General features: G+C 30.8%; 1 protein-coding gene and 1 pseudogene across 1 annotated transcript; both read left to right on the top strand.

The window, feature by feature from the left end:
* The first annotated feature begins 769 nt into the window (after nt 1-769).
* On the top strand, nt 770-2,584 carry LOC120189951 (annotated as a pseudogene).
* Nucleotides 2,585-11,058: 8,474 nt separating this feature from the next.
* On the top strand, nt 11,059-11,769 carry LOC120188949 (transcription factor bHLH162-like). The gene is made up of 3 exons (XM_039192320.1): nt 11,059-11,181; nt 11,293-11,589; nt 11,686-11,769. Exons 1-3 carry the CDS (start codon nt 11,059-11,061, stop codon nt 11,767-11,769), a joined length of 504 nt encoding a protein of 167 aa, XP_039048251.1.
* Nucleotides 11,770-12,077: the final 308 nt, after the last annotated feature.

Below are 12,077 nucleotides of genomic sequence, written 5' to 3'. Positions count from 1 at the left end.
GTTGAAATGAAAGTTTTCAAAGTTTAGCGATTATTTCAAAATTTATGTTTTTCCTTTTGTTAAAAATATATAATTTTATTTTTAATATTTTATATAATTTTTTTTAATATTTTATTTTTTTTGTCACTTACAGGAAAAACTAACGGAAAAACTAACGGCTAGGCACCTGAAAGGGTAACATTTTGTAACGTTAGGCATCCGGATGAGTAAAAATAAATCGTAGGCACTTATTTGGCACAAAAGATATAGTTTGGGCACTTATTTGGGAAATAAGCCTTTTTTAAATTTAAACTTTTATATTGATTAAGGCTTAATACCAAAATAAGTGCCCAAATTATATCTAAATTCTTGAATAGGTGCCTAAACTATTTTTTGACGCATCAAAGTTCCTAAACTATTTTAGTAATCCATCAACAATGTTAAGTTCCTCGTTAAGTGGCACATGTCACAATCTGGCGAATTTAAAAATTTTATTCAAAATTAAAAAAAATTATATATATTTTAAGAAAAAACATAAACATTTTGAAATAACCACAAAAACTTTAAAAACCTTCATTTCAACCCCTAAACCCACTCATACCGCCACATTTTTTCGTCAACGAAGCTCCACTCGACCTCATCTCCCCTGGCTTCCAAAACCCCCATGAAATCGTGATTGATCGACGGTGAATCGATGTTTTATACTCTGCAAACTCTAGGATGAAAATCGCGATCCCACGCGATCTCGACGGCCAATCGACGACGACTACGACAGTGTATGACTAGGAAGATGGCAGGGACTACGTTGGTGGTGGCCGAAAAGGGGGCAGCTGCAGGTTAAGGATATGATTTGGGGATTTTAGGTATTTTGGGGTTTTTTATAATTAAAGCGGAATTAGGGTTTTTAAATAAATATAATAATATTTTAAAAAAAATAAATTTTAAAATCATGTGTTCGGTGTCGAATTCGAAGTCTTTGCTAACCACATCGGGGCCTTTTCAATCTTACAAACAACGGCGACCCGACCAATCATGTGTTCGGTGTCGAATTCGATGTCTTTGCTAACCAAGAATTCGATGACATTGACAACAACCATGTCGGGATCGACGTTAATTCACTCAAGTCAACGAGCTTCCACACCGCTGGTTATTGGCCCGACAAGGTGAACAGTGATTTTGGGGGACTGAAGCTTAATAATGGTAAGAATTACCAAGTTTGGATTGATTATGCAGATTCCGTTGTAAATGTTATCATGGCAGTTGTTGGGGTAAAAAGACCTAAGCGGCCATCGTTGAATGTTTCTTTGGATTTGTCTGATGTTTTTGAGGATGAAATGTATGTTGGATTCACTGCATCAACTGGGAGATTGGTCGAAAGTCATAGGATCTTGTCTTGGAGTTTCAGTAATTCGAATTTCGGATTGAATGAAAGATTGGTCACCACCGGTTTACCGTCGTTTACTATCCCTAAAAATCCGATTCATAAGCGTAGACCGTTTATCGCAGGCGTAACGGTAGCGAGTTTGATCGTCGTTGTTTCGGTTGCGCTGTTTTCACTGTTTATGATTAGGCAACCAAGGGGTTTTTGGACTAAAATATGATCGGATTCGGCGGGAATGGAAAGGTTTACAAGGGTGTTTTACCGGGTGGAACCGAGATTGCGGTGAAGCGCATTTCGCACGAAAATGACGGGACTAGAGAGTTCCTGTCTCAGATTTCGAGCCTCGGCCGGTTAAAACACTGGAGCATGTCGGTTTGAAAGGTTGGTGCAAGAAAGAAAAGGGGTCATTCATGTTGGTCTACGATTACATGGAAAACGGAAGCTTGGACAAGAGGGTTTTTTATGACTGATGAAACAAAGATGTTGAATTGCGAGGAAAGAATCAGAATCTTGAAGAATGTTGCCTCGGCTTTATTGTTTCTACAGGAGGGATGGGAATCCAAGGTCCTGATAGGGATATCAAGGCCAGCAACGTATTGCTCGATAAGGATATGAACGGAAGGTTAGGGGATTTCAGGTTAGCTCGGATGCACGGGCACGGTCAAGTGGCTACCATGACTCGTGTGGTCGGAGCTGTGGGTTACTTGGCTCCTGAGGTGGTTAGGAGCGGACGAGGCTCGACACAAACCAATGTATTTGGTTTCGGGGTCTTAATTTTAGAGGTCACATGTGGGAGAAGGCCTATAGAGGATGGGAAGCCACCTTTGGTTGATTGGGTAAGGCAGTTGATGATGCAAGAGGAACTACTTGCTTCAGTCGATGCGCGGTTAAAGGCTAATGGAGAATTCGACGAGGAGGAGGTAACGAAAGTGCTGCATTTAGGGTTGTTGTGTCATATCCAAATCCGGATTCCCGACCAACAACGAGGCAAGTAGTCATTGCCTTGGAAGGGAATAACGAACCTTTCGAAATGGAAACCGAAGATATCGAAGCATATTTGTTATCAAAGGTGAAGTCTAGGGATATGTGGGCTAATTACAGTCAAAGCTCCGGGCAGGCGTCGCATCCGACATTCAACGATATCCGACATTCACATTCACATTCACATTCACATTGTCCTCCTTGTCTCTGTCATGGAACAGTGCCATAGTGGAAGGTAGATGATGCTTAGCAGATTTGAACACAAAATGATGCATGTTGAGAAAGGGCTGTAAGATGAAAGAACATCAACCATTTGTTGGTTTTTTTTTTGTGAACTATTAAACTTTTCTAAATTTGTTGCATTCTTTCATGCGAGTGTTATGAAATAACTTTTTTGGTTCTGTGAAAATGGTAAAAGCCTCAGACATGTCACTGTACATATGTATGTTGAAGTTTTAAACTTCAAATCCACATTGTAATGAGTTACAAGGCTGAGTTATAAATTAAGCAGCGATGTGAGTCAAGAAACTTATTTTTCTCGTTAGTCTACCGATAATCGTTATGATTTCATGCTTCTGATACTAGAATTAAAAGTCTATTTATAAACTTTCACGTGAGGGGAAAGGGGATCTTGAATCATCTTTCTTTCGATCTCTCTGCAATGTAGATCATCACTAGGAATGAACATGAGTCGGGTCGAGTAGCGTTTTCAATCAATTCGACCTGACCCGAAAATGTACACTCTCCACTCGAAATTTCATTTGACTCGGGTTTATGGGAAATCTACCTAATTATCTCTACCAAAGTAGTCTAAATTTTCCTCATATGGCATTGAGTTAGCTAATATTGCAGGCTATTTGGGTGTCTTCTTACCTACCCTTTACCGAGTTCTTTGATTACTCGCACCACGCTAATGTTTAGACATTTCGAGCTAAAATATATAGTATCTTTGGATCATTGCAACTTTCTTAGAACCAAAAATTTAGCCCAGATTTTGTAAATGGATTTTCCCTGGAAATCCATGAATTTTTGTTTACAAGAAAGATTCAAACAGTGTAAAAGATGATTAATTAAAGCTGCAATTAGCTGATCTGATGTATTCACATATATGATGAAATGAGAATAGTATTATTCATTTCTACCGAAACCCAAAGAAGATAATTCCATGGTTCTGCAAAAATCGAAGTTCATCTCATCATTCCATGACCCTTTGCAACATCTTTGTTTTTTCATCTCATTTAAGCCAAATTAGCAAGAGAAGGACCAAAGGTAACAACACTTTTGTTTTAAAATGTTCTTTGATTACTTGTAACTGCAAGCCAGAATGTTAAAGCTGCTACTGCAACATTATTACAACCTCTATTCATTTTCCTTTCGTCGGTGAGCCTATATTTTTCATATAAAAATGAAAGAATTTCAAAGAAATAACTAACCTCTTCCATTGATGTAAACCAACTCTCCATGATGTAAAGCAAATATCAAGTCAATTAAAAAAGCAGATGAATTGTAGTCAGGGCCAGGGCTAGGTCGTTGAAGGCCCTGTTCAAATTCTTAAAAAGAAGTCCTAAAATCTCAATTTTTTTTTAAAGATGACTTTATTAACTAGAAAACCACTTATCCATATTACTTTGTTTGCTTTTTTATTGTAACAATAGTAATAAATCTAATTTTTTGGGCCCTTGTTATTTCGGGACTCTATTCCGTCGCGCACATTGCAACGTCCTAGCCCCGCCTCTGATTGTAGCTCACAAAATATGCTTTGGGTTCATCTAATTCACATGCAAACTCAAAAAAGTGATTGTAGAACTTAGTTCTTTAATTTTCGATTCCATGGCTCCCACCAACAATGCCGTTGACGAAGAGTTCATTCATGTCGAGTGGTTCATTTTTGTTTTCATAACGCAACTTTTTTTAACGGCGGCGAGCTTCCAAGGCATATTTTTCGGTTGTTCTCACCGGCCACTTTTAACAATGATCGACGGTGGCTGACATGGTGGTCAGCCGTGATGAATGGTGGTTTGGTTCTAACAGATTGAGAGAAAATGGAGTGAATAAAAAAACTATAGAAGAAAAAAAAGGAAAATGAAGGAAATTTTGTGTTTTTATATAGATATAAAATAATGTCTTTTAGTAAAAAAATATTTTTTTCAAAACAACATCATTTTGATATCATTTGTTATGTCATAACACCATTAATTATTTAAAAGCGAGATAAAATAGGAGATAATAAAATTCAATTTTGAAATGTGTATTTTACCTTAAATATTAATAGATATTTAAATATCTAATTGTACCATTAAAAGGTTAGAATAAAATATTAAATGATTACCCACTTGTTAATTTCCTAAAATGAATAAATGTTACGTCGTAGCACCCAAACAAGAGTCCTCCAGTTTGGCATAGTACGGTAGTGTTGCAGAGCAATGGTAAGTATTTACTACCTGCTCTGTTCAATGGATCAGACAATACTTCTTTATGGCTTTCATAAATTTTAATTTTTTATAATAATATAAGTTAATCATCGGTTTAGAATTTTCATAATTAATTGTAATATATACTTTAATAAACGTAGTTATTTGAACTCAATTTTTGTAGGGAGAATATTGCTTTTAGTTTACCATTCATTTGATAGATTCAATAAATATTAAGTTATAATTCTAATTTAATAATTTATTTTATTATTCATAAAATATTATTGTCTAATTAAACCCTTTTAGTTTTACACAAATTTAAGACCGTTGGATGAGTGAAAATAAATGAATGAAATTAAAAGTAGGAAATGTGAAGATATTTACTGGAAAAAAACAATGAATCAATCTCAACTATTTATTTTCACTCAAATCCAATAGTCATAAAACTGTATAAAAAACTAAAGTATTTTATATTATAAAAGTAGATCCTTACTGACTAACTAACTAACTATATATATATATATATATTTTGAAAGTATTATATATATCTAAACATGAGCAAAGTGGACATATAATAATAGGTCATGAATAGAATTGTAAATAAGATAAGAAAGATAACAAGCTATTATAGATTGATTTGGTCAAAACTCAGTGAATACTCTAATTGAATAGATTGGATTCAAGTTCTTAAAGAGTCAAAATGAGATATTTGATAATTAACTTGAAAAACTCGTTAACAACTTGAAAATATATGTTATATTAAAATTTTAATTTAATTTTTTAAATTAAATTATTAATAATATAAATATTTATAGATTGTTTTTTTAAATACATGTAAGGTTTTCATGTACTTTAGGTTCATAATGGATTTTAAGTTTGAGCTTCAATCGTGTTAAATTTGAAAACTTTTTAAGTTCAAGATTTTTTGAGCTCAGGCTCGAGCTTTAGCTTTTTGATCAGATCAAGTTTAAAAATTTCAAAGTCGTGAGTTTTTTAATCTAGTTGAGTTTTACTGTTTTATTTAAATTTCGAATCAAATTTAATAATTTTAAACTCATAAATTTTTAAATCAAATTTAATTTTAAAAATTTTAAATCAAATTCAATAATACTCGAGCTCTACTCAGTTACTTAACTCATTTACCGCCATGGGCATGGACATGTCTACTTACTAATGAAATGTATGTTTTTTAGGTAACTCATTAACTGATTTTTTTTCCAAGAAAAGATTGAGTGGAATAGGTGGGCAGGACATCGGCCTATGACTTATGATTTGATTGTCTAATTAAAAGAGATATTGACACATTAAAAGTGGATTTCTATTATATTTATGCCGAAGAAAATGATGATAGCACAATTCTTACGAGGTCCCACCAACCCTAATATTACAAAATATAATAATAATTTTTAATTATTTATTATATCAAATCTTTTAATTAATTAATACATATCATATTTTACAGAGATATATCACTAAGAAGATCTTTTTAATTCAATTTATTTTATTCATAATTATTAGGATTTAAATTTTTGATTTTATTTAAAAAATTTAACGTCTCATCTCACTAAATAATTTTATAATATAATAATATTTATAATATGAATGTGTATTGTATATATGAATTTAACTTTAAAAGACTCGTATTCATACACGAACCAACTTTCCTCAGTAGTTAAAGGATATGTTATTCTTCTTAGAGTTCACGAGTTCAAGCACCAGCAGCTGCAACGGGGTAATTGAGTGGTTATTATCAAATGGTTGAGAATATTTAGAACATGTACTACTTTATAATCGCATTAACTTAATAAAAAAAAACTCATATTCATTGAGTGATCCCAATAATAAAATAGACTATTATTCTTTATAGAAAACTCAAATTTGAGGATCTACAACTGCATAGTGTATATATATTATCGTAAACTAAAAAAATTCTAAAAAAATATTATCTTATAATTACACTAACCTATTTAGAAAACTTTAAAAGACTCATAATTTTATCCTTAAATTAAAACCATTCACATGACCTAAAAACATTTATATTTTAATTCAAGGATCATGAAGTAAAATTTTATTTGAATTCAAAATTTTAAAAATCAAGACATGTAATTAATAAGATATTAATTTTGGGAAAGGTACTTCAACATTCCTCACTCACATATAATAAACTCTAGAATCTATTTTTTTTTTCTTTATTTTAAAATATATATTTTTATAATTTTCCCTTTATAGAGGATTTTCCTAAAATCCTTTTATAAAGAAATGGTTATATTGGTGACTGATTATATTTAACTCAAAAATGATCGATACTAATTATATTTTTAGAACACACGCAATTTTAAGAATTTTTTTGTCAAGCTTAAAAATAGTTCAACACTCAATGAAGAATTTATCGAAAAAGAAAATACATTATTGATATACATTTTCTCAATGGAATTACATATAAAATACATGATTTGATAAATAAAGTTGATAATAACATTACTATCAATAAATGACTTTTCCAAAGGAAAAAGTCTAGTAAATGACTCTTCCAAAAAAAAGTCTAATTTCACTCAATATAACTAAAATAAAGGGGGTGATATAAATATAAAATTAAACATTTGCTAAATTTTGAACAAGGTAATTTTAAAATACAAAAATAAAATAATTAGAACATATGAAATAATATTTAAATAAAAAATCCAATAGTTGCTTAAGACACCTTTATAGTTGACCTCCGTCAACCACGTGTCACATGTAATTTAAATAAAGATACGATTTAAGGAGAGATCATTTAGTGATAGTAAACATGTAAAATGTTGACAAAGATATATACTGAAAACATCAATAATAAATTATTAATCAGATAAGATTAAAGAGCAAAATCAACCACTTTAAGCATGATGATTACATGAACAATTGCTATAAGAACGATGAGCACTGAAAAGTTCAATATAATTTAGTTTTATTGGTGTTGTGATTGTCCCAACATTTTTGACGACACAAGTAAATGTGTGTTTTGGTCCAACTTCAACAAGAAATAATCATGTTTTTAAATATATTCATTGATACGATCAGGGATAAAATTAGGGATGGTCATGGGACTCGACCCGATCGGGTTGATTTTTTTTTAAAATGGGGATTGAATCAGGTTGGTTTTTTTAAATGTGATGTTCGGTTCGGGTCAGGTCGAATTCGAGTTTAGGTTGAAAAATACCTAGCCCGATCCGACCCAAAAAATATAATTTTATCTTATATATTTAGGAATAAGTACAATAATACCCTCTATATATTATTTTCAATTAAATCAGTGTTTTTATTGAATAAAAATAATATTTTTATTATTATTTCGGGCCGGGTCGGATCGAGTTTGGATTTTAACTCAGAAAGTTGGGTCGGTTCGGGTCAGGTGGAGGGTGTATATTTTTCGGGTCGGGTCAGGTCGAGTTGGATGAAACCCGACCCATGCCCATCCCTAGATAAAATTGATATTAAACTATGAAAAAAATAAATTATTTAATTTAAAATAAATAAAATTTAAATTTAAATAAATGTGTGAGTTATCAAATTCTTATTTTTTTTTTAAGAGATTCAAATTAAGCTATAAAAGTTTATAAAGTTATAAAAACAATTTAACTATTATACTCTCTGAGAAGGATTGTCTGTCTTGGAGAGGATTAGGTCTAAGTTGGAGCAATGGACTATCATATTATTGAGCTATTCTGGGAGGTTTCAGCTCATAAGGTATGTGTTACTCAACATAGCAAACTTCTGGTGATGTCAGTTTCTTCTTCTCATGGTTGTGATTAAGAGGATAAATCGTATGTGTATGAGAGTATTTTGGAAGGGTCAAGATACTAGTGTTGTGGGGGCTAAGGTGGGTTGGCAGGCAGTTAGCTTGTTAAAGGCTGGTGAGAAAAATATATAAATATAAAAGGTAAGTGAATGTTCTAATAGTTAACCTTAATTATTATTTGATACATTGTTGTGAAAAAAATATTACTAATAATGTTCAGATATTAGTCTCATTTTAAATAAAATTTAAAATATAAAAATTAAATAATAATTTTTTTTATAAAATTAACTAATTTTATTCAAAATAGAAAATATCTTAAACCACAATAAAGATTTACAATCAAAATATTAAATTAACCACATAATTAGGAAAATTTCTTATAATCATTTAAATAAAACTAGTAACTTAAGATCATATAAGGATCATACAAAGAAAAATTAATATAACCAAGAAACTCGAACAAAAATAGATACAAGCATATCTGATCGCATCAATAAATTACCACAAAAGGAGATCAAGCTATTTAAAGATATCCGACAAACCGCAAATCAGACTCGAGCGACATGAAAAGCTATCCACAAATACAAATCGAGTATCCAAATCCAGTCTGAGGGTCTAAAGCAGGAAAGATCAACAAGATATCATATAAGTGTCATCTTAATCGGTCATAACGATGTCAAATCAATCATTAAAAAAAAGATAAATGAAAAACTATCAAACAACCGAAAAAATACAAAACAAAATATAAAAAATGTAATATAAAAATAGATAAAAATGTACAATCAAATAAATTTATTAAAAATAAATAAATAAAGATATTATATAAAAATAATAATAATAATAATACCGACGATGGATACTTGCATTAAAGTTACCCCGCTGTCAACCAACAAAGTCAATAATAAAAACTTAATATTATCTAAAATTATTTTAAAAATATATTTTACTTACAATATGTAAAATAATAATCTATATTATAATATATTTTCTTTTGAAACAAAAACATTGTACCAAACTTCTCAGGTCATATTGTGGTCAAAATGAGATCAGAAATACTGATACGACCTTTTAATCATTTCCTTGGAAAGTAAAATTAGGTGCGTTGTCAGAAGTTTAATTAAATTGTTTATTCATTCATATTTTTGCTGTCATAATAAAACTTATAAGAAATATTTTTTTGAAAGGTAAATTTATAAGAAATATGTTAATTTAAATTACTTTATCTCCGTAGAAAATTTTTGCAGTAAGAGTAAATTTACCATTTCGAATGAGTAAAATTGAATAAAAACTTAATAATTTTAATCTATTAATTAATTTAGATATATTTATGCATCTAGTATTGTATTATTAATAATTTGATGTAATAGATATTGAATTTGATTTTTATATTAATTATATTATTTAGTTTTATTAAAGCCACGCGTATATGTAAAAGCTTTGGTGTGTATGCATCTTTTTGAATAATTAAAACAGGTCAATGGCAGTCTACTAAGCCCTACAGAGACTCCACCATCGGTTCATACCTAGCAAACCTTTCCCCCAGCTCTCTTCTTTTAACCATTTGTATATTTATAATCTCCGAGAAGTAGTAAGTTTAATATTTTAATAATTTAATCATTAAATTTATTGATATAATTATATTCAAAATTCTATATATAATCCACATGCATAAGTTATGAAATATGATTATAAAATTATTAAAATATTAAACGTGCGAAAACATATTCATATGCCGGCTGGATGATCGTCTTGTATATTGACAACGTTAAATCCTTTAAATAACCTTTCCATTGTACTAAGTTATGAATTTAGTGGGTTTATTTTAATTATATATTTTTTTAAATTTACTGTTTTGACCTTGGTTTAAACAATAATAATTGGTTAAGTTATCCTTTTATATCAATTTTACTAGTCTTTTATCCATTTTCATTCGTTAGGTAAAAAAAAACTACATAGGATTTAGAGATACCAGATTAAAACTCATGACTTTTATCATGTCAAGATGACGTTCTATCGTCGAGTTATATCTCTTATCTATTCTACAAGAAATAAAAATGACTAATCTTAAGTTAAACGGTCATAAACTCAACAACCTTATTATTCTTGAATAACTTGACAAACTTTCCTTTGGCACCATTATAAATATAAAAACAAATTCAATTGTCAATTGATCCTATCAAAAAAGATTGACTAAATTCTACTACTAATTTTTATATTATGTATAAATTATAGATTTAGTTTTTTTTTTATAATTTAATTATTTTAAGTTTATGTAATTTAGTTATATCGTTCTTATACCTAATTAAATCACAATAAAATTTTAAAACTCAGAAACATCAAAACTAAAATTGATCAATTAAAATACATGAACTAATTTATAAGTTATATGTAATATATGGACTAATTCCAAAACATGACCTATTGAGTCAAACGAAAGTAGTATAAAGCATAACCAGCTGTTACTTGGATGAGAATCCAATATTGTGGCGAGCTGCTTTAATCTGCTTCTCAAAGAAAACACTCGGATATCAATGGAGATCAACAAACCTAATTCCTCAAAATTAGACAGGAAATTCATCGAGAGAAACAGGAGAAATCAAATGAAAGCTCTCTGTTCTAAGCTCAATTCTCTCGTTCCACATCAGAGCTCTAGGGTTTCTCTCTCTCTCTCTCTCTCTCTCTCAATCTTTCACCTTCAAGCTTAAAAAATGTGCACAAATATTAGCTAAATCTGGGTTCTTCCCCCCCCCCCCAATATAATGCAGGAAGCGGCATCACTGCCAGACCAAATAGATGAAGCTGCGAATTACATAAAGAGTTTGAAGGCAAAGTTGGAGAGAATGAAGGAAAAGAAAGAGGGCTTAATGGGTTCAAAATACCCTCAAATCCAGATTCAAGAAATGGGTTCTTCGTCTTTGGTGATTGCATTGAGAACCGGGTTCAACGGCCGATTCGTTTTCAATGAAACGATTCGTATTCTACATGATGAAAGGGCTGAGATTGTTAGTGCAGGTTTCTCTGTTGTCGATGATGATACTGTTCTACACACCATTCATCTTACGGTACACTCGTTGTTGTGCTTTAATGACTTTGATTTCGTTTACCCTTTTTTTCTAATGAACTTTTTTAATTGATTTTTTGGTTGAAAATGGTTGTAGATTGGGGAGGGATCACCAGATTATGGAGCTGCAAGGATGTCTGAGAGATTGAAGAAGTTTGTCCATGATAATCTGAGTCACTGATCTATTTAATATAGTGAAACGCCATTGCCTGTCGTAATTAGAATATATATCATAAAATAATGCTGCTACTGATACTGCTGTTATGAATTACATATGATGTTTTCAATTCCCCAGCTTTGTGTTCATATTACCCCTTCGAGGTACATTCATTTACAAGAAGAAAACCACCATAAGAATGAATCGGAAACTTTAACCCTTTTGATTCATGCAATCATTGGATGTTTACTAGGTATAAAATTTTAATCTTAACTGTCTGGCTTTCTTCATTTAGTGTGCTATTGTGATCTTACGTTGTAAATTTGATTACG

Source organism: Hibiscus syriacus, unplaced genomic scaffold (assembly GCF_006381635.1).
Source record: "Hibiscus syriacus cultivar Baekdansim isolate YM2019G1 unplaced genomic scaffold, ASM638163v2 tig00004072_pilon, whole genome shotgun sequence".
In the NCBI taxonomy this organism is placed as follows: Eukaryota; Viridiplantae; Streptophyta; class Magnoliopsida; order Malvales; family Malvaceae; genus Hibiscus; species Hibiscus syriacus.
Note: the sequence above shows the minus strand (reverse complement) of the source record. Positions and strands in the feature narration are given on the sequence as shown.